Consider the following 24,375-nt stretch of genomic DNA (forward strand, 5'->3'; position numbering starts at 1 on the left):
AAAATTCAGACTATATCATTTGATCAAATATACTCATTCTACTGTCAAGGCAAGATAATGCAATGATATATTTCCATCTTGTAGGACAAGATCTTAAATTGTATATGCTGATAAGCACCAGAGGATATATGTGAATGAATATATTGCAAAGTACTTGAAAGTCCTCTGATGGCAATTACTATTGAAATACTAACCATTAGTAAGAATATGTTCTTCGTATGATAATGGAAACATGCCATTAGAGAAATAACAAAAGCAGAAGAGCCAGCAAGTGTTGGGACAATAGGCTGAAGATCTAAATCAGTGATCTGGAAGAGGACTGATTATTCCCAAGTGCTGATGAAAGCCACATTTCTAGTTGCAGTAGTAGCTTTAATAGCACCCGAATCAAAAGCTGAATGAATTTGGGAAGTTGAGTGGCTTTGTGTTAGACAGTTACAACAGTTTTAAGTTAAGCTAATGTCCTAATTGTTCCATTCTCTCATCACTATCAATACTGATAAGAAAAAAAAAGATATCCCACAAAAGTTGCCCTGATAAGTCTGAGTGTGAACCACATTTGAGCTAGGCCAAAGACATGTATCAGTGCCTTGTTAAAAGTGGAAGCTGTTTGACAGAACATGCCAGTCTCTAGATAAAGATGATGCAAACAGGGGAAAAAAAAAATCAAGAAATAATCCAGCAGGTGTCTGAGCAAACAATTAGCCAGCACAGGGTTTGCCTCCCAAGCACAGCAGGATGCACTCAGGCTCCCTGCTCAAGAGCAGGGCACCTGCATAGTGTTTCCTGCTCCAATATTCCCTCTCTTCTCCCTGCTCTCACTTAAAGGACTGCCTTAATGGACCATCTTATTCAACCACCAGGGAGATATCTAGTCATTTTATATATTAAAAATGAAACTTGATAGTAGACAGATTTTATAACATGCAAGTTTAATTTCTATTATCCTTTTGTTCCATAAAGCAAAAAACTTTGCCCAAACTGCTGCTCCCCATTTCCACAAAGCAGTTTTCCCACAGCTGAGGCCTTTCCAAAAGGCAGAACAGGAGCCAGGAGACACTGATGACACTAGGATTGGTTCTTTTTCCTCTGAACAGAGGAGATGTGCAGGAATTTCGCTGGTGAGTGAAGGCTCTAAAGCCACCCGCACGTGCAGCATTGCTGGTGCTTGAGAGCAGGCCAAGTGGCATCAAGGGTTTCTTTTGGAGAGCGAACAAGCCAGCACCGCAGTCCCTGCTCCCTGCCTGGCCCACTGCCACGCTGCTCCTTTAGTGCAACATAGGGCATCCTGAGGGCTGCTCTAAATTATGCTGCCTGTCACTGCCCTTAAAAGACTATTATGGCTGCTAGAAACCTCCACAATGAAGCAAGCTGGAGTTTGTGCTTCCCTGCCAACACAGCCAAGTGGCAGCAGGACGGTGCTTTCAGAGGGACTTCGTGCCTGAACASTAAGGGATCTGGCAAAGTGCATAGAGCAAGAGAGACAGGACAACCTGGGCTGTGGATTTCACACAGTATTGGTACCTTTTAGTGTAAATGTTTACCTATGTGCTGTTTCACAAAAACACTGTTCTCCAGTGTGAAGAATAGTGCCAAGATCACTCAAGCCAAGTTTCAGTTATAACATACACACCCATGAGTTTAAGGCRCTACAGTGCAAGAGCCTGAAGGAAAACTGGGGCCCAGCTTTCACTTCTGCAGGTACCATACACTTTCCTGGAAACTGATGCACATCTTGTGGTGACAACCAGAACAGATTCAGAAATTAACTTTTTTTTTTTTCACAATTTCAAGTTGCCTTTCAATGCTTTTTCACAATATAATAGTGATTTCAGTTCAGTGACTTTTTACATGTACAAGTTCTGGGCTATGAAGCTGCATGCATAGCATAAAGTATGATTTCTAGGAATATGCTTCCAGTAAAAAATAGTAGTTAGGGAATACTAACACTAACCATTTTGCACTTACAGAAGATGCTGCATATTTAATTGGAAATGCATCAGCATTAATTGATCTGTCAACAACCCACATGAGGRCAGAAAGAATTTTCATAAAGGTTTTAAGAGGCACAAAAACAGCATTTCTGAAAGCAAACAGGAATCTCAGACTRTATGCAAGAAAGCCATTAGAGAAATCATTTTCTTTTCCCTTGCTCACTTACCTCCTTACTTGCCTTCTTTTATTCAGCAGAGCCTGAATTTCAGGGGTGCAAAGCCTATTTCAGCACATCTGTCATCCTCACAGCTGCGCTGAGCTAACATCAAAGCAATTGCACAGAAATCCTAACTTCACTGTTTTACTGACAGGAGACATACCAGCCCCTGGGCTCCTGCATTCCCCTGTCATTCAAGCAGCTGCAGAAGATATTTTTCCCATGCTCTGAAGGCAGCTAGATCATGATGTCAGGGCTCAGCCCTTACCTGAGTGTTGTCTGAGCTTTCACTTGGCAAATAAAGGCCATCAGCCTGTGTAGTAAGCACAGGCAAGAAGGCCTGGGAGCTAGCACAGCTACAGCATCACTGGGGAAGGGAGKGAAGCACCCAGGCTGAGCTTAAATAGCACCTTGGGCAAGGGCAGGGGTCTGTGGGGATCCCAGGTGGGGCTGCTCAGGCCATTAAGGCCCATTCGTGCCCCCAGACCTGGCAGCTCCTCAGCTGCACACTGATTGCACCCAGCTGAGCAAGTGGTGGGCTTAAAGCAACAGATTTCTCATCGTTTACGTTACATGAGATGGAGTTTTCATTTTAAATAAAAGCACAGATTGGAGGGGCTGTTGAGTAGGAGCTCAGTGAGACTTTGCCCTGGTTTCCATACACCTGTGACCACACAAATCTGTGTTTTCAAGCATGAGTTATGTTCACATTGCCAAAACTCCAGGAATGTCAAAGCCTCATCTATGAGGAGCAGTCGGGACCCTAACTTAAGCAGTAATACTGGCTATAAAGGTTCATCCTGGTGTTTGCGTAACTCATAACTGTGGAAAAATCCTGAACCGTCCTGTTCATGAAAGCAAGAGTCATTGTTCACAGTTTCAGTGTAGGCACGGGGTAGGCAAGTCGTCTCAAACTCTGGAGATGTTATCTGGGAAATTAGAGAACTGCAATTGAACTCGGTCTCTGGATAAGTGTGGTAAATACTGAAGAGGTTTATGAATGCACCAAAGCTTCTTGTGAGAGGGTCTAAATCCTTCTCTGGAGGCCGACATAGAAAGAATTAACTTTCTTCTTCTTCCTGTAGAAATGATCATGACTGCCTACCCCGCGTGCCGGGAGAGGCAGCTGCAATGAATTATTTATCTGTAGCGCGCTGTAAGAGGGATGTGCAGTGATTAATTGTAGAGCTGGGCAGGAAATGGCTTCCTTGTCCCAAAAGATTTTTGAGATTAAAAATGTGTTGCTATTCCGCATTGGGATAAAACCAAAACCCCTTTAAAAGATTTTCTTAAAAATAGAAGAGAGAGAGCAGGACCCACCTACAAATGACACCTGGATAGTGCTGTGAACAGAAGTCTTCTGCATCATGAAAGCACAGAAATTTTTAACACATAAAGGGAAAAAAAAAAAAAAAAAAAAAAAAGATGCTGCAGAATTTGCCTGCAAACCATCCTGTTCAACCTCCATATCCACAGGGGATGCTCTAGCAAGGACACTTGAGGTTGTTTGCATATGGACACTTCTCAGTCTTTCTTAGCAATACTGCTATGTTGTAGCAGAAACCTCAGAAGTTGAATCTTGCTCCATCTAACAATACTCTTCTACCAAAAAAGGAACAAGAAAAGCTTGTTTTATCTTCATTACAATTATAGAAGTTCATACTTGGCATTACTTTTCCCCAGAGTGAGAACATGGTGAAGAAGACAAAATGATGGTGACTGAAATAACTTACATATATATTACTAAAAACATATGGTCCTTTCATCACTGGATATGGGTTGGTGAGTCTAGATATCTCTAGGGATTTGTAAGGAAATATGGAAGATCCTATTCATCCTTTTACTGGCACCGGTAGAAGGATGTGGGAAAAGCAGTAGGTGTCTCCTTTGGTCATTTTTGGGCCTAAGCAGACAGCGAAGAAAAGGGTATGTCATGTGAGGAAATACTGCTCACTTGGAGAGCAGAGCAGCAATGGTTTCAGAATATTTTGCAAAGGGTATGCACTTTGGAGCTCTTTGAGCACTGGGACATGAAAAAAAAAAAAAAAAAAGAATATCTGATTGAGAAATATTTTGAGCCGCAAGAGCCAGAGGCAGCTTCCATAAATGTGCAGAGAGCACAGACTCAATGAATTCCAGTCTAGTCTAGCCAGAGCCATCTGTAACTGTGTCACATCCCAAATCTATTATCTCCTTTTAATTCTCTAAAATCAGGGCATGTGGGGGAAGGGGGAAAAAATGTTAGTATGTTTTAATATAGTCTGCAAAAAGCATGGTATTTCAAGAATGGTGAAGTCTGCTGCATGAGGTATCAGTTTTGCTGCTGACTGTGCAATCTTCCTCAAAGAAGCTTGGGTACAATGTCTGCGCGATGTCATAAGAGGAGCAATATGACATTTTGGTAGCTTCTCCTTCCTTCTCTAAGCAGCAGGAGATGCCCACAGTCCCAGTTACACTTAGTCTATATTTTCCTTAGACCAGAGCTGTGCCCTGTAGAAGATTTGAGCACTTGCGCAGTTGTCCTATGGGGGCCCTGTCACTATCACCAGGGTGGCCATAGTCCCTTTGCCGCTGGGGAAGGTTTTCCTCCCCTGGGAAGGAAACTGCAGGCTGCTCGTGGCTGCAGTCCGGGTTTCTCAGTCTGCATGCGACAGCTGATGACAACTTCTGGAGATGCTTTGCTGTTTTATTAAATGTGGTGCATTTTAAAATTAAGGAAATTATTCCAAAGAACGGACCAGAGCCATGCTCGTGCAGCTGCTGGCACATGGGTGCCCGTTGAAAGCCTGGTTGCCCGTGTCCAGCACGGGGGAGCTCTGCTGCAGGCTGGGACCGCAGGCGACAGCAGCGTCAGGGTGACAGTGACACTGTGCAGGCAGGCTCGGGACGTCTTTTCTCATTTGTGATTAGCCCCAGTATTGTGGAAATCCTTGTCCATGTGGCCTTTGGGCAGCGTTTCACACCTGCGAAGCCTCAGATCCGATTATCAAATCTGTTTGGCTGGGTGCTACCCTTGCAAAGAGAGCAGAAGCAGCAGGCAGCCGGGCTCTCAGGGGAGGACGTGGCACTGGGAGCGTGTGACAGTCCTTTGAACTGGCTGCCTGGTCACATCCGAAGGAAAATCACTGTGCTGGACATAGGCAACCAATGTTTCAAAAACGTGGATCCTTTCTAGGAGAATGAATCATGGTGTTGTGTGCAAATGATCCCAATCTTTTAGACCACTTTTGCCCCAGGGCCACCAAGGAATTAGCAAGGGGCAGTTCTCTGCAGGTGCTTTTGAGGTCTAGTCTCACCAGCAAGAGAGAACAGATTGATAACCCGTTGGCATCATGTACCACATGTTTAGTCAGATGAATTTTTAAGGTGAAAGATAGGTGGGTTTTATTGACAGGCTTTTGACACAGTTTGATAATTATCTTTTAATTTGATACACTCAGGTGTGTAAGAAAATTTCATTCTTCGTAAATGGCATAATTCATAAATCCATAAATCCATGGTTTTAAAATAATTATTCCGTTATCTATGCTTCACATATGGAACTAGAGACTACCTAAAACAGGAACTGTCCATTATCTGAACAGCAACTGGGCAAAATCTGATCTTCAGTAATCATTTAAAAAAWTAGAATTAGTAAGATTTTATCTGTTTTCAAATACCACTCTAAGCTTTATTGTGCTTAAATTAGTTCTTAAAAGAACATGAAAAGACTAAGACTCAGGCCACAGGCTGGGCTGCTTGAATTAGTCCTGAATAACAGTTTTGTAAAGTATGATATGCCAGCCTCCTGAAAGCTCATTGGTCTTCAAACTGAAATTTGGGGGATTTTGTCCTTCGTGACACAATGCTCTCTGGTGACACATAGTAGAAGAGATCTGTTTTCTAGGTGGTAGAAAGTCTGAGAGAGGAAATAACCTGATTGTGTTTGTGTATTGTTTGTTTGCTTAAATTGCTGTTTTTCAATCTTTTAATAATCTAATATCAATCTTTCAATTTCAATCTTTTAATAATCTAATTTTTAGATATCAGTAAAATACAATAAGATCCTGGCTCTGGGAAGTACATTTTGCTATTTATTGCACAGAATTCCAATGGGCCTGTACCGATGGATGTGTTCAGAGGGGTGGGATAACAGGCTTCCCTGTGCCAGGGAGCAGAAGGATTTGTCCCTTGGTTCCCCAATGCTGTTTTTTCAAAGATGCCTTTCCCTGATCAGAGACTCCCCTAGTTCCCCAGCAGTGGAAGAAGTAAGAAAAAAAATGATGATCTGAGCTTGAGTCCTGCCCATGGACAGCCATATATTGCCACTGCTAAATAATAAGTTTAGCTTTAACTTTAATGACCCCTCARTGATAAGCTGGTAACAACCATGTCTTATTTGGGATTCTCTCAATGCCTTTTTCTTCTCGAGCATCAGAGTTTTGTCCTTATTCCCAGGATTTACTTGGAATTTAGGCTAACAGAATGGTACAGRGCACATCACAAGCATGATTTATTAGGTGTGAGAGAGGTAGTTGGAACTACAAGGAGGACTTCCCACTTTGTTCTTTTGCCTGCAAAGGTTTTTTTAGGGAATAATCTGTTCTGCTCTGCTAATAATGTTACAGTGTTTTATGTATTGGCCATTGTTCCAGGTTTTACCAATAAATAGAGGAAATGGCACACTTTTAGGAGGAGATTAAAATGTGATGATTAGCTTGCATATTTTTGTTTTCTGAGTTACTTTTTTGTTCTTTGATGACCCAAATAAGTATAAGCAGCTGATATCATAAATTGAAGTAGGCAGCTTGAGCCTCTGCAAAGTGTTCTTTGTGTTCTGCTTGCAAGTGGTGATATATTCATTCAGGCCTGCGTAGGAAGCCAGACACCAAAGCTAGCCTGAGCTCCTTGCCTAAGCTACATTTGCAGCAATGTGATTTTTTGTTATCTCTTGTCTACCCAAAGAATATCAAATCTCCACATTCACAAATACCACTCAGGAACAGTAGCTGTACAACCTTTTTTCCTTGGAAGCCTTCCAAATCAATATTTTTTTTTCTATTGCAGGCAAAAATAGGAACACATTAAAAATGCTTTTTTTTTCGGAACCCTTTGTACACTGTGGCCCTTCAGGCAATAGTCAGTAAGTAAAAAAATACTATATGACAGAAACAGAATGGTCTTTTATATGATTTTTAATGATGTTTGAGGGAAAACAAGGCCAAGAAATAGTATTTTCATAACATTTGATGAATTGTGTGGTGGTGGTTATTTCACAAAACGGTCTTGGTGTAGTTTGTCCCCATTGTGGTAAGAATCACAGCCTGTGCTCTCACGTGTACTGGTAGAGCATAAAGCCTATTTCCARCCACCAGGCACCAAAGTGACTGCAGGTGGCTTTAATGCTGAGTGAGTGAATCTTASACCTTAGCTATCACTTACCTCAGGTATGCACCATGTATATAGCATGTATTTTAATTTTAATCATTCAGGAACTGGTACATGGATTGCATGACCCCCTTCCTCCAGCTCTCCTGCTGACTGAGCAGTGCCCAAGAGCAGCCTCCAATCCGTATGTCACTGGGACTGCTCATGTCGAAGCAAGATGCTGCTAAAATGCCTCTCTTGTGAGCAGAAATTACACTCAATATATTTAAAGTTCCCTAACAGAGAATAGGGCTGTGTTCATATCAGCAAATTGATTCAGACTGCCACAAAACAGTTGTAAGGCTTCATCTTAATTTGCAAGTAAATCTTTACATATTTAAACTATGTCATTTTGATGGATACAGAACTGTGTACTGCTACAAGGCCAACACATGTGTTTATTTACTGGGGAAAATATATGGCATGAAAACATTCATTACGAAAGACTTTGTGTGGTCTAATGGCTGGCTTGACCCAGCACCGCTGAAATCAATGAGAACTTTTCTTTCCATTTTGGTAGTGCAAGAGCATGCCCCCAAAGTGAAAAACTTTCCTCCAGACTCAAATGACTAGCACAAATGCCAAAATCATTAAGAAAATAAGACTCTGGCAAACCAGCAACCCCATGGCTTGGTGACAAATTTGGAGGCAACTGAAAACACAGCTGTTTAGTTCTAAAGTTCACGTGTGAGCCATATGCTCTTTGAAAGACAAGTTATTCTGGTTACATGCGTATGCTTATTTGTTGTTTTTTTTTTAGGAAAAAAAAGAAGTCAGTTGAAAAAATGTGTCTTAAAAGCAGCTGAAAAGTGTTATTAAGTAACTGACTTGTGTTTAATGCTCAGATTGAAAAGGAGATTTGATCTACATTGCTTTCATTGATTTCCATGAACACTACCATACTTTACCTTGTTTTACTTTAAATAACTTCACAGAAGCAGGGAGCATAAATATTAAAATATTATTTCTTTTTTTTTCTTTTTTTTTAAGAATAAACAGCCCACAGTCTAAGAGCTCATTTTCAGTGTCATTAATACAGAATTGCAGCGCATTTATTTTGGTTGCAACTGGTTTCATATCAGTAGTTCAATTACCAGAATTCTTTCCCTGATAACCTGTGAAGTGAWTCTGCTCTTTGGAAGTGAAGAGAAGGAAACTTCACTACTTCACTTTTGAGAAAGATGTAACCAGGAGAAGTGAGAAGCACTCCTGGGTTTTTGCATTTCTGTGGAGTAGCCATGGGTTGTCAGCCCTGCTGAACCAGGGTCCCAAGTAAAAGACCCAGGAACCCTTTGGAGTTTTGCTGGCAGAGAAGCTTCTGGTCAAACTCAAGCATCTTTCTGAGCTTTAACAGTTCCTGGGATTTCACATGTGGCATAATGTATTGTAAACTGTTTGAATATGAGGCATTTTCTTTAACCACGAGATACTATCGGGATGYGCAAAATGTGTAGTCTGCAGAGGACACAGTCTGGCCCTAAAAGCTGCAAGAGGTTTTGTGTCGGTGAGAGCCGCTGGGAGCCGGTCAAGGGAGAGCTGGAACCCTGCGTTTCTCCACCACTAGGGAAGTCACAGCTTGAGCATAAGGACACTTCCTCCTAATGCTTCATTCCCTTCAAGACCTCCCTTCACTAAGTTCTGGACTAACTCAAGTACATTGGGAAAGAGGCCGTGAATAAGTGAGAAAAGCTCAGTCCATAAATCACCCCTTTCTTGCAGAAGTTTTACAAAAGAGAGAGGGGAAGCCAAGGGCACGTCTCTTCAGTGGGGATCCCTGATGCCTGTGGGTAAGGGGACTGTCCCTCCTTGCCCTGCCAGGGATGTTTCTCCTGCTCTTCAGTTTCTACCAGACCAGCCTCCCACCCATCCAACAGCTTTGGATGCCCGGCAGCTTCTCTTTGCCTGAGATCTTCGCCCAGGCCTGAACCCGCAGCCTGGGGGGGGCAGCTGTTCACCCTATTTATTTACTTTCCTCATTGATCAAAGTCTTTTTTTTTTTCGGGATGGAAAGTCTTCTTGATATTCTGATATCCTCAAGAAACACATTGCCAAAATAAATAAATACATAAATAAATAAATAGAATTTAAAAAGCAGAGGAGCTATGCCGGCTGCCCCGGGACAGGACAGCAACGCGAGCCGGTACCGGCGGCGGCTCCTCCCGCCGGCCTTTCCCGGGCCGGGGTGCGCCGGGGCGGCCCGCGGGGGTCCCGGCGGAGCGGAGCGGCGCGGAGCGATGCGGGGCGTCGAGCCCGCCCCGTCGGCGGCGGCAGCGACCGCGTTAGGAGGAGGCCGGGGCGGCGGCGGCGGGGCCCGGGCGGGCGGCGGGGGTCGCGGGCMGCCCGAGCCGCTCGCGCTGCTTCTGCTTCATGCGGCGGTTCTGGAACCAGACCTTGACCTGGGCGTCGCGGAGCTGCAGCGCCCGGGCCACCTCGAGGCGGCGGGACCGCGACGGGTAGCGGCTGAAGTGAAACTCCTTCTCCAGCTCCGTGAGCTGCTTCGTGCTGAAGCTGGTGCGCGGGGGTTGCGCCCCGCACGGCGCCGCGCCGCCTGCAACGCCCAAAAACACCTCGCTTCAGCGCGGGGAGAGGCAGGAGCGGCGGCCGGGGGGCAGGAGGGGGGCAGAGGGGAGCCAGGTGGGGAGCCCCCCCGCCCGCGCCCCGCGGCCCCACTCACTTCTCACGGGCGGGCTCCGCTTCACTCGCATCCACTCGAAGGGCCGCGGCGGCGCCGCCGGGGCCGCCCCGGGGGCCGGCGAGACGGGGCCGGGCTGCGGGGACCCCCACGGCAGCGGGTGGCCGCGCTCCGGGTCGCGGCCGGCGGGGATGGACGGGGCGAACTGCGGGCGGCCCCCGCCGCCCTCCCCCGGTCGCCCGCAGCCGCGGCCCGGCGCCGTCGGGGACTCGGAGGGGCGCAGGGCCGGGGCCCCGCGGCTCAGCCCGGGCGGGCAGGAGAGAGGGAAGGAKCCCGAGTTCATGGCCCGCACCCGACCCGTGTTCCCCACGCCCGGGCAGGTCAATATTGCGCTGATATAGGGCCGGGAGCGGGGCGGCACGTCCCGCCCCGCGGCCAATGGGAGCCCGGCGGGGGCAGCCCTCTCCAGGGGTCCCGGGTGTCCATGGGTCCTGCCATGGGCTGCAGGGGGATCCCCCGGCCCGGCTCCACCCGATCCCGCCCCCCCGCCCTTCCCAGGCCCATCTCCTGCCGCTCACGGTGGGATCCCTTGCCCAAATTGCGGAGAGTGACCCCAGCACCCACTCTCCTGCCTCAGGGTCCAGCTTAGGACTCCCTCACCCAACTTCACCGTCCATGGGCCCCCAAGTATCCCTCCTATGCCTCTAGGAGAAGCCCCAAGGGGGAGGTGGGCCCCCAACGCACCCCCAGTCTGTCTGAATTGGGGGAGCTGGGGTGCTGCTGCCCTCCTGACTCTTAACAGTCTCACTGCATGAGATAAGTGCTTTGCAGTCTCACAAAGTGAGTCCCTGAGCTCGCTGTGCTAATGGGCTTTCATGTCTCCCCGGCAGCTCAGCAGTGCTCGCTGAGTGCGCTCGCACAGGAAGCAAAAGAGCAAAGTGAGCAGAAGATGCAGTAAGTAGCGCTGACCTGGCCTTCCCACACCTTCCTTGACTTTTCATCTCCCTGGAACGGCAGGGAGCAGAAACCTGGAGGATATGAGCAGTGAATCCAAAAGCGATCATTGTTCCCTAGAAGTTTCCAAGYGAAGCTTCACCACCTAGTTTGAGATGAATGTAAGTTTGGACACTGCTGGACTTCATCCACCTTCTATTACAAATAGCCAGATATCATTGCAGCTCAGATAGGTAAGTGGGAGCCCAGGGCTGAGTTCACTTTGGTGTTGAGAATAAGGGACCAAACAGACAGGAAACATGAAGAAGGGCTGCACCACATGGCTTTGAGTCACACACTTGACCTTCAGGGTTTAATAGCACGACCATGGACTCATTTGGGAAAATGCAAGAATTGTGCCTTGCCACAGAATTATTTTATTTCTAAATAAGGACATGAAACTAAAAATGGCTTCATCCAGAATGTGAACCTTCCTCCCAGCTATCCCAAGTCCCTACCAGTCAAAGTGGCCAGCAAGAAATCTACAAAATTTATGAGGGCCAATGACAGTGMTGGATCATCTGAGGGTAACCAGAATAAATCCTGATGGACTCTTTTGAGTTTCAGGGGGCTGGCCTGGTGTTGGGGCCCTGTGGGTTCTGAACCCACACTGTCCTTCCAGYATCTCTGCTGTCTTCTCAGCTCTTCCCATTCATTTCCCATGAACTGCTGACTTCCATATCCAGACTGCTCTCTCCTGRTGCTTGGGTGGTGCAAGAGCATGAACTCCTTGTGCTGTAGCCCAGAATTCGGCAAAACAACAATTACAGAGCAAAGGATGGCTGTCTCCATTGGCACTTTAAATTCTTAGGGATTTCGAGCCTGCAAAGCACTTGTTCTAAGCCCTGAGACCTGGAGCTAGGTGCTGTCTAGACACAGACTTGTCCTTGGTGTGGGCTATGCTCTCRGTGATGCCCTAATAATGGGATACCACCCATCTTGCCTCTTGCAGAGGACACAGGTATAAATTAGAAGAACAAAAGTTTTCATATAAACTCAGATCAAATACTCCTTGTAAGCAAATTTTAAAGGACAGTCAAATTCTATATGATTTAGAAGCTGTGCAATGTATCCACAGAGGACAGAGATGTCTGAAAACAGTCGTTTTCTGATGAAACAGAAGCCTGGGAACGGCAGGCCTTCTCTTTGGCAAAGAAARCCTGTCCTTTTAGTAAAGGGTCAACCCTCCTCCCTCTTCTCTGCTTTAAAAGAGTAAAATCAACAGCCCCATCTCAGGTGGCCTGTGGCTGCTTTACATGATTCTTCTGCTTGCAGAGTGCTACTGCTGTAATGGTATCTAAAGATGTATTTAAGCACTAAGACAAGAATGTCCATGTTAATACTACCATAGGATCCTTCTATTCACCCAGAKGGGTTTGTTACTGAGCTTCCCATTCATCACATTCTCTATTCATTTTTGCAGGACTGTTCAAGGATGAAGAAAGCAGAAACCCAAAGCTGAGCACAGGTGAATTGTCTCATTTCTGCTCCATCTTCTGGRGATTGGAGGAGGATTTTCTATCCAGAATTTCTATCCAGGGAAGCATGTTTGGAAGTGGCTGGGGACAATGGGCACCCTCAAGAAAGGTGACCAAATACCTGGAATATACATGGTGGTCCTGTTGCATGGTCAGGTCATCCAAAGCCACCTGGAGAAAGGTTATCACCAGGGAAGAGGATGAACCTGGGGCCTGTGTTCTCCCAGGACATGGAATTAAATACAAAGATCCTCTGTATGGACACAGAGAAGAGAAAGATCTCAAAAGGCAGCTCAGGCTGCTGGGAGCAGGGGGCAATGTGGGTGTCTACTCACTCCCAAAGATTCTGCTGCTGCAAGGGCAGCTGCTGCATATGAGTAAATAAAGGAGAAATGAAGCCAACGATACGAATTGTGCATTTGGGAGTGYTTTTCCCTAGAAGAGCTCCATCCTACCCCATGAGAGAGCCCAAGCTTTGTGCTTGTGGCCGTCATAGCTGAGCCTCTCTGGGACTGTCTCGMAGCAGAGCCAGGATGCGGCTCTGCAGGTGCGAGGCTGTTGCCACCTCCAGCATCGGCAGCACCGTGCAGGCTCTGCAGAGGCCTGGAGGTGCAGGGCACAGTGACCTTGAGACCAAAGGGACTCAGTCACATCCTCGCAGCTGGAAACCTCTCTGGCCTCTCGTGCTCTGGGACTGGGCACTGCTGCATCTGGCTGGGGTCTCTGGTMATGCCCCAGCTGGCTCGGGCTCGAGCTGAGGGAGGGTGAGCTGCTGCCGTGTGAAGAGTGCACCTCGCATGATTGATGGACCCTTCATGGGTGCAGGTTCCCACCTCCCCCCGCATTTCCCAAGCTGTGCCCATGGTGCTCGCTGCCCAAGGGGCAATTCCCCCAATAACTCATTCTTCAGAAAGCGGCCGGGCCCAGCTCACACCTCACAGGCCTGGGGCTTCCTCACAGATATGTGAGCTCACAGAGCGCCCGGCAGCCAGCATGGCTGCTGCTGGCCCCGGCAGAGCAGCCCTTTGTGCTGGGAGCTTTTGTTCCCAGCGGGATGAGCAGAGGCAACCGGATGCCTGGGCCCCTGTACTGCGTAGTGTACTATGCCTTCACAGGCTGCCTTTGTGTCCCAGACTGCTGGACACACTCTGGATTCTGGAATGGAGAGGGGCTACAGTCACTGGGGCTCCTTCCTCAGCAGTGTCCCAGGACCTCCAAGTGCTCTGAACAGGGATAGGGATCTCCAAGGGTATCCAGGGCAGCTTGATTCTCTCCTTGGCCTTCCCACAGGCCTGGTTCATGCAGAGCCTCATGCTGCTCCTGCCTTCGGTTCCTTCCTTGAGCTCCAAGGACCCTCCTGGCTCCCTYGGAGAGCCCCAGCACAGAGAAGGATCCCTTCTTTCCTCAGCAGCTTTGCCATTCTGCCCTTCCCCCTGGGAGCCTGGCCAGCTCCCTCCACTTGCCACCAGCCCTGGTGACTCCGGGATGGTCCCAGGGTGGCCGGCACACAGGGCAGGAGCAGGCAGGCTGGGAATTGGACTCTGCCTGGGACACACAGGCTGATCAATCATGGGGCGTCCGGTTTTGTTTTCTCAGCCTCGCGCGAGCAGCATCTGTGAGACACCGGTGTCCCCTGCACCAGCACCGCTCACTGCTCCAAGGAGGCCCTGGGCACAGGGATACAGCGGGGACCACCCTCCAGAAGAAATACAGTGCAGGGSACATCCCAGGCCTGCATTGACTGCATATGCAAGGAAGAGAGACTAAGAGCTGGCCTGGGCTGACAATTTGGGTTTTAAGTGGGTAATCAGAGTTCAGAGCACTGGGTGCTGCTGCAAAGCTACTGAGTTGCTACTGAGCATGAAAGGGGCTTGTTTATAATTTATGAGCTTTAAATGATGGGCCAAGAAAAAGTCTGGCTTGYGCCAAAGTGTCTCTCTCCTCGAGATTGCTGATGCTTGTACAAACATTGTAAAAATGCCAGCGATCTCACTAAAGTAACATTACTTCTAATGATTAGGTTATCGTTGTGGACTTCTATCACGTTACAAACGAGACACCTCTGTCATATTCACGGAGAAGAAAGTGAATTTATTTACAACACAGTTCTCACACACACACTCCTCCTCTTCCTCCTCTTCCTCCTCCCCCCAGTGAAAACCAACTTAGCAAACCCCTCTCTGCAATAAGAAAATAACATAGGCCAGGGTACCTCAGCAGCACTGCTTTTGTTTTCAGGTAATTTCTCTGCAAACCCCCTTCTTCCTCGGGTCTGGGGAAGGGCTATTCATAAACGGCCTTTTCTTAACAGTTTTTTGAAGGACTAATAGAGTAAGTCAGAGCAGACACAATCTGGAGAATAGCCTATGCAACGCTAAGGTGGGGGACACCAGGATAAAGCACGTTGGGTTACACCATGGGAGGTCTTACAGGAACGGCAGTGCCTTGGCATTGTGCATTTGGAAGCAAGTGATGCATCATGGTTTGAAAAGCACACAAAAAAATCTACATGGACGGTTTCAGTCRTGGGTACATTGGTTACAGAAGATTTTGGAGACACGAACATACATATATATATTTATGGGCGCATTATATGATTCATGAGCAGTTCTTAGTCATATTATGCTGTTTGTGTATTCTGGTTATTCCTGGATGGAGCTTCTAAGAACAATTTGTGCAAAAATTCCCATATAAAACAATTTTAGGGCTCAAAGTGGTTAAAATGCCTCTTCAATCAAAGTCATTTGTGTTATTCTGTTTTGTTTAGAGATCTACAACATATATAGCCAAATTTTCTTGATAAGAGTGAAGTTGAACAAAAGGTGCACTTCTCAACATAACGCTACATGGTTAAAATTGTAGAGGGGGCAGAGAGAAGAAAGATTAAATGATATTTTGAATTGTTACTGTCCAGTCAATTGCAAACAGTGGGAGAAGGGAGGAGAGCAAGGAAAAGCAGACAAAGAAGAAGAAAAGAGAGGGAAAAAAAATCCTTATGTGTGTTGCCCAGAATTGGAGGAGTTAATATATTTCTTAGGATAGAAAGTGCGGCTCTTGTCATCGGGGGCTGGGGTAGGAGTCGCAGTGTTTGTCAGACCAGAAAGTGACGCATCGGGTGGTTGTGTGGAGGGAAAAGAGATCCGAGTAATCTTTAACTCGGCACTGCACAAGGGAGAGCAGACGGCTTTCTCAGAGCGGCCTATACTGTTAGGAACAGACTTTAATGTCAAACTTTCCCAAAGAAGAAGCAGCAAAAGATGACTCAGGTAAATCCGGAGAGGGATTCAACCCAGTCGTGTGACTAAGAGGAGGAAACAAGAGGTTTCGGCGCATCCTGGATTTTTTCCAYTTTTTTTTYYTTTTTTTYYTTTTYCTTTTTYCTTTTTTCTTTTTTTTTYKTTYTCTYTCTTTCTTTTTTTTTTTCTCTCCTTTCTTTCTTTCTTTTTTTTTTCTCCTTTTGCCCGCGGTTTTCCCGAGGCCGCGAGGCCGGGCGGAGGCTGCGCGACCGCGGAGGCTCCCGGCGCCGCCGCCCCGCGCCCGCCCCGGCGCTGCCTCCCGCCCCGCGCATCTGATTGTCAAGTCTCGCTCCGAGTTTGTTTTTATGAAAAGTAAGAGGAAAAGCTCGGGCTTCCAAAGACGTCTAAAAAAATTGATTTATGGTTAGTATAAAGRCAAGAGTATAAATAACAAAGGAGACGGCAGCTGCTGCACGGATTGCTATGGAGACCCTAATGAAATTAGCACTATCAGAGGGTTTCTATTAATTTTTCATTCTAAGTTTCTAATTCCTTTCCTATTTCAGATAGCCAGGCTGTAATAAAAAGAAAATAGCCCACCGAAATAATAGATAGCGTGCAATAGATACCTAGTCAATAAATAAACGCTAACCTCACCGAGGTTTGTGTAGGCAGGATTTGATGGGAAACAAAATGGCCAAGAGACCCGCTTTGTGGGTCCTTTTCTCAAAGCGGTTGCGCTTCCAACTAAAAGGTGGCTTCATAAACAAGACGAGCTACGGGCCAGCCTAAGGAAGCATTCAAATGGTACCAGACGATTTGAAATAAATATTTTAAAAATACTTCCAGCTTCTTAAAAAGTGTAACGGCTCTTTGTTTGATGCCATGGTTTGTTTTACTCTATTAATGACTTACAACTCGCTGTCTTAATTAATCCTTACATAAACTACGAACACCAGCCACTGTTACAACTGCTCAAGACTACTCTCTCAACTAGCTCAGACCGAATATACTAAATAGGTGAAATGTAAGTCACCGTGGACCTGAATCGATCTCCCGAAGTATTGGTGAATAAATTCTACTAATACCCACATAAATACATTAAGACKAGGATAAATAATCAGTGATACAAAAGTGTCTCGCTTAAAATAATAAATACGTATCATTTAGTCCGCTGCAATCCTTACATTACGGAAGAATTCATAAATTAACTTCTCTGAAATAAGCTTATATGCAGGCAAGTCCTCACCGCTCACAATTGGTCTAAGACACCTCAGCATGACGCGCTGCTAATACTAATTGATCTATAAGACTTACCTTCAAGTACATAATTACCAAGTTATTAGTCCCTTGGTTTGCAGTATATTGCACTGTCATGCTTAAAACAACAGCTAGGAAAAGAAAGGATTCCTTTCCATGGACCTACTCAGAGTTGCAACAGAAAAAAAAAAAGAAATAATAGAGGAAAGGAAAGATGTAGACGATAGGGGAGACAAATCCGCTAATACTGTTGCCATTCGAGAGCACGTAACACTGTCCCGCCAGAAAAGTGAGGTAATTCGCAGGAGCGCCCGCTCCGCTCGCTCCCAATCCCGCTACAGGTGCGTGAGCTTGGGCGCGTCCTGGATGCGTCCCTGAGACGTGTGGTGCGACGTGAGATCCGTGTAGGTGGGGTGCGGGTCGCAAGGTCCGTGGTGGTGGCCGCCGGGCAGCTGCGCGGCGCAGCTGTAGTCCACGCTGGCCGACGAGGGGTGCGAGAGGTGGCCCAGGTTGAACATGGGCCCAGAGGCCGGCATGGAGTCCACGAAGTTGCCCCCGACGTAGACGGGGCTGCCCTGCAGGCTGGCGCCGCCGAAGCCGCCGCCGCCGCCCTGCACGCCGGGCGCCTCGTACTCCGCGCCCGCGTAGCGCTTCTGCGGGGGCAGGCAGCTGCTCAGCGGCGCCGTGTACGCGGCCAGCCCGTACATGCTCTGCTGCGGCTTGGCGAAGGACGTGGGCGACGGGCTGTCGTAGGCGAGGCTGCCCACGGCGGGCAGCTGGCCCGAGTAGCCGCCGTGGCTCGGCGCGCTCAGCGGCGGGCTGCGCTCGGGGGACTGTCCCACGGGGGAGTGCATGATGCCTTTGGCTTTCTGGTCCTTCTTGTACTTCATGCGGCGGTTCTGGAACCAGATCTTGATCTGGCGCTCGGTGAGGTTCAGCAGGTTGGCCATCTCCACGCGGCGCGGCCGGCACAGGTAGCGGTTGAAGTGAAACTCCTTCTCGAGCTCCACGAGCTGCGCGCTCGTGTAGGCGGTGCGCACCCGCTTGGAGGCCGGCCCGGGGGGACTCTTGTCCTCGCAGCTCTCTCCTGCGGGGCAACAGGCGAAAAGAGACGTTGGTTTCTCCCCCCAACGAAAGCCCCTGGGCACCCCGAGAACGCGCTGCCCACCGCAGGGGGCCGGAGCGCCCCCTCCAGGAGCGCCCCCTCCTCTCCCAGCGCCCCCCCCCGCAGCCGTCCCAATGGAGGGGGCCCTTGCTGCCGCCGTTGGACTTGCAGTGGGAGGGGGCGGGACCCCAACCCGTCCCCAGAGCCCCTTGGGGCGGGGGGCTCCAGCGGGCTGGGGGCAGGTGCCTCCGCAGCCGCAGGAGAGGGGCCGAGTGCAGGGATGGAGGGGCCGAGATGGGACGTGGGGACTCCGGTGGGGCGGAGAAGCGGGATCTACAGGAGGGAGCCCCGAGTGGATCGGGATGGCTGGACTCTCGTGCGGGTCGGGACAGCGGGATCCTTTTCAGGCGGGGAGCGCCGCGAGGCCGGTCCCGACGGGGCGGGACGGGGAGCGGGGCGCGGCGGGGCCGGTGGCTACCTGAGGGGGCGCAGGTGCTTTTCTGCTTGGAGTTCTGCCGAGACTCCTTCATCCAGGGGAATATCTGCTTGCTAATGGTGGCGGTGGCGGAGGCGTTGGGGCCCCCCTTGCCGCCCTTTTTCGTGGGGGGCGCGCTGGGGGGGTTGGGCGGCGAGGAGGGCGGCAGCGCCGGCGGCTGCTGCTCTCCCAGGCCCGGGGGCTGGCTGCCCCCGGCCCCCCCCCCGGCCGTGCGCATGCAGCTGCCGTTGAGCTCGCTGCCCTTGTGCGCCGGGGCGCGGAGCGGCGCGGAGCCCTGCACGGAGCACGCGGCGCCGGGGAAGTCGCCCTCGAGGCCGGCCTGCCCGTAGGGCTGATGGGCCGCGCCGTAGGGGTACGCGTCGGCCTTGCTGTACGTGTAGCCCCCGAAGAGCCCCGCGTTGTCGTAGTAGGCGCCTTTCTGCATCTTGCTCGCTGCGCTCGCCGAGGCCCGCGGGCCCTGCTCAAATAACATTGACCGCGTCCCTCACGTCCTCGGCCTGGGCCACTCGCCGCCGCGGGAGCCACCTGTGAGGGCGACAGCGGGGGACACAAAAAAGACCTTCAGTGCTGGGTGCCGAGCGGGCGGCCCGGCCCCAGCACCTGACCGCACATGTGTGCTGAGCCCACAGGCCTCGGCCGGCCTCGGAGGGAACTGGGAACGGGCGGGGGGCACCAGGAAGAGGCAGAGTGCACAGGAAAGGGATGGGGGGCCCCGGGAAGGGAGAACTAGACGGACGGAGGGACCCCCAGCGAGGCAGACGGGCATTCCAAGAAAGGATCGAGGGACCCCAGGCAGGGAGAAGGGGCCACGGGGGAAGAAGGAGAGGACACCATGGAACAGCGGAGACTCTCCCTGGGAGCGCAGGGAGTCCTGAGTCCCTTCCCTGGGCTGCTGCCGCACAAATGCCCSCTCCCCCGGCCCTGCCACGAGCCCCCCGCGAGGCCGCCGGGCCGGAGCCCGGCAGGGCTGCGGGTCACGTTTTGGGATGAGCCCCGCTGTGGGCGGCGGCGCCAGGGAGGTCCCCGCGCCCGCGCAAGGCCCGGCCAGGGCCGAGATGGGAAGAGAGGGAGGCTGCGCGGGGGGCCGACCCGGTCCATAGCGACCCGGTCCATGTCGGGCCGGCCCGAGGCGCCCCGCTCCGCGGCCCCGGCGCGCACGCGTGCGCAGGGCCGCGCACGGCTGACATGATGGATGGTGCCCGGGCCGCGGCCGCCGGGGAGCTAAAAAATCCCGTCCCCTTTGTAAAATGCGGCCTCCCTCTTCCCCTGGATTCCTGAGGAGTTAAAGTATAACCGACGCCATTCACCCGCTCCGCTTTGCAATATAAAGAAAGTGGCAGGTCAGCTCCCCCTTTTTAATCCCGTGGTGAATTAAAATCCTTCGTCCGACATTTCTCATCCCTCTCATTTGTCCCCAGTAGAAAGACTCAKAGACACTAGGGATCATTTTTAGGGGATGGTTTTCATTATAAATCTCGGTCTCTTCTTCTACCACCGCGAAAACTTACTGCGCCCCTCTCCACCTCCCCCAAAATGCACGGGAAGCAAAAGCGCCTTAGGTCAGGTTTGGGGGGCAGGGTGCTCTACTCAAACCCTGTTTCTCTCGTTGCAAGATAAAAACTCGTCTTCGGTTTTGTTACGGATTTTTTTCTCACTTCGCATAATTTTTCCTGTTGAGTCAAGGCTTCTGACCTTCCTTAACTATTTTGTAAATGATCGCGTACTTCGCCTAACTATATCAGCCTGTATCTCCGCGTATTTTACGAGTTAATTGTCTTTCTCTAGACTTTAATATTATTATTGTTATTATGCTAGAGGAAAATAGCTTTGAATTTTTTGAACAGTGCCTGATAATTATCATTCTCCAGACTRTAAGTAAGCTGTGCTCCCACCAAATACATTTGTCTGATGCTCTTTCCTCACAGCAATTGGTACTGCCCGGTGCCATTGGTCTAATTTCCAAAATTCCCGACGATATAGGGCTAGAATCAGAGGACTGCAACCCACACTCACTCGCAAAGTGAGTCACAAACCACAATCCACCCTGTCACAAACCACAGTCCGTGAACAACRTGTGGAATTTTCTGGGAAGCTGATAGTAACTGAAAAATAGCTGTTTTCCTTTCTTTGAAAAATAAATAGCAAAGGGAGGTCTAAGGAATTGATCAGTAGTGATTTAGAAGAGTCTTAATAAATTGTGATAATATTGAGGAGCCTTTCAAGTATTTTGTGGGAAGAAAAAAAACTGTCACTGATTTTCCACTTCTATAATCTACATTTTCAGGAGTAATCTGRACTGAGGACTTTTGTTAGCAAAACAGTGCCTAAAGCGTATGCTTTTATGTGCCTTGTAAAATATAGTTCCCGAAAGAATACACAGAATCTTAAGAAAGAATATTGCTGTTAAGCTGTTAAAAGCCTTATTTCTTTTCTGAAATACCAACTGCTTGTGAACTCTGCTTGAACCTAAAAAGGAGGCTATGGGCCATAAATCACATGGACAATGCTCAACTGTTTGGTGGCTCATCTTTAGATCTTAAAAAGCGAGAGCGGGAGAAAGCGAGRGAGGAGAGGGAGACCTTTCCAGGTTTTGATTTTCCACGAGTGTAAGGCGCCGAGTGATGTTTTTGTAGGTAACACCAAAGCAGGGGCTCATCACTTGGTGGTTTGGCCAGAAACAAGTCTCCGGGGGGAGAAAAAAAAAAGAGCTAAAAAAAAAAGAAAAGAAAAGAAAAGAAAAAAAGAAAAAAGACATCCAAATGGTGAGGCCGAACGGTGGGAGGTGGGCTCAGATGCACTGAGGGTAGGAAACCACTAAGTAGCTATGTCTGTGTTTCAGATTTCCCCCCTGCTCCCCAGAAAGGTTAACCTCATCTGAACCGTTAGGCATCCCATGTGATAATGGGGCTCTTTATCCCGTTTCGGGACTTCTGGAAGTTACTGGCGCTCCCCGGCTCCGCCAGGCGCGGCCGGGAGGGAGCCCGCGCAGCCCCGCGCACGGCACCGGGCGCACTAGCACTAAGCAGTTCTCTCCTCACACTTCCACTGCACTTAATTCTGCTCGGGATCGATACCTAATATGATACCGAATAAATAAAAGGYGGCGAGAGCGGCCGGCGGAGCGGTTATTAAAGCAGCCGGCGCTCTCAGGGTGCATATCAATGCACCTGTCACTGCGGTTTGTAGCAAAATTTATGACTGCCAGTGCTGTGGCAGTAAACGCTTCAGTAAGGAATGAAAAGGAAAACACTTCCCAAGCCTTGGCACTTTCAGAAGTGCAAAGCAGCCCGAGCGTAGGTGGGAGCCCAGCGAAAGAATTTCCCACTCGGCACTTTCCCGGCCGTAGACCGGGGGAAGCCCCTATATAAGCAGCGCCCGGGACCGCCGCTAGCCCCCGCCGCTCTCGGACCTCTCCGGACCGGGCCTTGGGTCCAAGCGGGAGGCAGCGGCGGCTGCGGCTGGAGCCGGGTGGAGGTCTGGGTTTCGCGGGCTGAGGAGAGGACCCGGTGCGGGCAGAAYACCCCCGCGAACAAAGAACAGGTTCGGCAGGGCTGGGTCCGACCCAGCCCCGGGTCTAAAGAGCTGCCCAACCAACTTGGGGAACCCCAGGTTCTTTCTTAAGGCGGTTAAGACCCCCAACCCCGGGGGAGCGATCCGCGCCCACTGTCTGGGTTCAGGGCCGATCTTCTCCCCACCAGGGTCGGCCCCGTCTAATAAGAAGCCACTGGGCGTTCTGTGGGCCCCGCTTTATTTGGCGGCCGGAGTCCCAACCCTCGCTGCATGTTTGGAGCCGGGACTCAGGCCGCAGATCGATGGTCCTGTCCCGGGAGCGCCGCTCCCGGCCGGCCATCCACTCCAGCACCTTCTTTCCCTACAAAAGGGCTGCCAAGCGGGGCGGAGTGAGAGATGGATGGAAAAGGAAATGCAGAAAACTCACCACACTTATGTTTTTTCTTGAATTTTGACCTTAACTGTGTGTGTAGGATCTTCGGGTTCCTTTGGACAAGCCGTGGACACTGACCTGCAACAGAAGGGAGAACGCTCAGCAGAAGCCACTCGGCTTTAGACTTTCCTCCTTAGGACTTCGTTAATAAATGCACGTCTTGGCCGAGGCCGCTGCGCGCCCCTGCGCGCACGCCGGAGCTTTTAGCAGACAAAGGGCAGAAACTGCCCCGGATTTGTCGGGAGCGGAGGGGAGCGATCCGCTACCTCCCTAAAAGCAGTCGGCTCCGCAGCAGCGAGGGGACCCGCGGAGCTTCCCCCAGGTCGCCGCGGCCTTGCCCGGGGGCAGCGCGCAGGGCGCCGCGCACGGCCGCCCAGAGCGGCGGCTCCCGCCGGCCCCATTGCGCGGCGCGGAGGGGCGCGGAACGGCCGAGCCGGGCTTGTCCGCGCAGTCCCCGCGCTGCCGTCTGCGCTCCCCTCCGCGCCGGCCTGGGGAAGAGCCCGCGGACGCGGAGCCAGCGCGGACTCCCCCTCTTCTCTCCCACCCCCGTCCCAGATAAAGACCGGCTGGGAAACCCCAGCCCTAAATACGCTGCAAATATTCGCGGCTCGAGATGAGCATTCTGCTTTAGGATGTGTAAGGTGTCGATTCAGAGCGCTGAGAAAACATTAAGAGCGCCAGAGAAACCCCCACAAAGAAGCCCAGGTCATTATAAAGACGATATCTAGCAACCATAAGCCTTTGAAATGACCTTTGGCTTGTATAGCAATAACTCACCACTTAATGAACAACCAACGGAAGCGCCTCCAATAGCTCACAACACAACAGAGCTCACAACTTTCCACCAAGTCTTCGCTCCCTATCCAAACCCGGCAGGATGCAGCATTCCCCTTCCAAATCACCTTAATTTATGCCGCCAAACTGGAGTTAGGGAAGAGGAGCTTCACGGTTATACACGGTGCTCACTCAGGTCCTTGGCCCAGGCCTGTCTCGGTAACGTCTTATATAATATATTCACGTGGGCGTACGTCAACTTTAAGAGCTTTATTTTTTCAAACAGAGTTCATTAGAAATAGCACTTCACAGTGTGCAAGAAGAAAGCGTAAGTTGGGTTGCACCTTAGCCCCTGAGCGGAGAGATGATAATTTTGCAGAGCGAGTCACTGTTATCCACTGTTGATTAACATGGTAAGTTTTCATTTTGTGTCTAATTAATTATCGACTTCACCTGCCTTTCCGAAGCAGCTCCTCAGCCTCACCAGCAATAGCTCCTTGCTCTAGACAAACTCTACTTGGCGAGAGGTTGGGGAGATTCCTAAATCGCAATGGCCACGAGAATAACCCCCAAAGTTTGTAGTCCGAAAGCCGAGAACCTCAAACACGTCGCTTTTGCGCTCTGCTCCCAGCACTTCTCCATCAGAACCAGCCTCAGAGGAAAAAAAAAGTTGCCAGAGCCAAACCCGGGGAAATCTTTAGAATTATTCAGGCGTGGGCCCAATATAGGTATTATTGAAATTTTAGGTGAAGTTATAAGTGAGTGCTTCCATCGAGCCAAATGAAATGCTGCTTGCAGTAATTGGATTCAGCTGACTAACTTGGCAGGCCAGCAGCTTGGAGGCATACAGCTAAGAAAAATGTGCACTGCCTTTAAGTCCTGATCGAGCAGAGTAGCACG

The 24,375-nt window shown here is 49.9% G+C and overlaps 3 protein-coding genes across 3 annotated transcripts in view; all 3 read right to left on the reverse strand.

The window, feature by feature from the left end:
- MTX2 (metaxin 2) overlaps positions 1 to 2,233 on the reverse strand; it is a 34,232-nt gene extending 31,999 nt beyond the window's left edge. Inside the window, exon 1 of the mRNA XM_026052101.1 lies at positions 2,162 to 2,233. The gene's annotated coding sequence lies outside the window, so the exon portion shown is untranslated. The remainder of the gene's footprint in view (positions 1 to 2,161) is intronic.
- Positions 2,234 to 9,837: 7,604 nt separating this feature from the next.
- LOC112958245 (homeobox protein Hox-D1-like) lies at positions 9,838 to 10,533 on the reverse strand. Its single transcript, XM_026052059.1, has 2 exons — positions 10,233 to 10,533; positions 9,838 to 10,106 (listed from the first exon to the last, which is right to left on the reverse strand). Exons 1-2 carry the CDS (start codon positions 10,531 to 10,533, stop codon positions 9,838 to 9,840), a joined length of 570 nt encoding a protein of 189 aa, XP_025907844.1.
- A 5,988-nt stretch (positions 10,534 to 16,521) lies between these two features.
- HOXD3 (homeobox D3) lies at positions 16,522 to 19,230 on the reverse strand. The gene is made up of 2 exons (XM_026052085.1): positions 18,741 to 19,230; positions 16,522 to 18,244 (listed from the first exon to the last, which is right to left on the reverse strand). Exons 1-2 carry the CDS (start codon positions 19,228 to 19,230, stop codon positions 17,493 to 17,495), a joined length of 1,242 nt encoding a protein of 413 aa, XP_025907870.1. The 3' UTR covers positions 16,522 to 17,492.
- Positions 19,231 to 24,375: the final 5,145 nt, after the last annotated feature.

Source organism: Nothoprocta perdicaria, unplaced genomic scaffold, assembly GCF_003342845.1.
Source record: "Nothoprocta perdicaria isolate Ctin4 unplaced genomic scaffold, notPer1 scaffold_83, whole genome shotgun sequence".
In the NCBI taxonomy this organism is placed as follows: Eukaryota; Metazoa; Chordata; class Aves; order Tinamiformes; family Tinamidae; genus Nothoprocta; species Nothoprocta perdicaria.

Coding starts and splice junctions, on each gene's coding strand:
- HOXD3 (XM_026052085.1), bottom strand. CDS start 19,230: ATGTTATTTGAGCAGGGCCCGCGGGCCTCGGCGAGCGCAGCGAGCAAG. Junction 18,245..18,740: donor AAGCACCTGCGCCCCCTCAG/GTAGCCACCGGC, acceptor GTTGCCCCGCAG/GAGAGAGCTGCGAGGACAAG.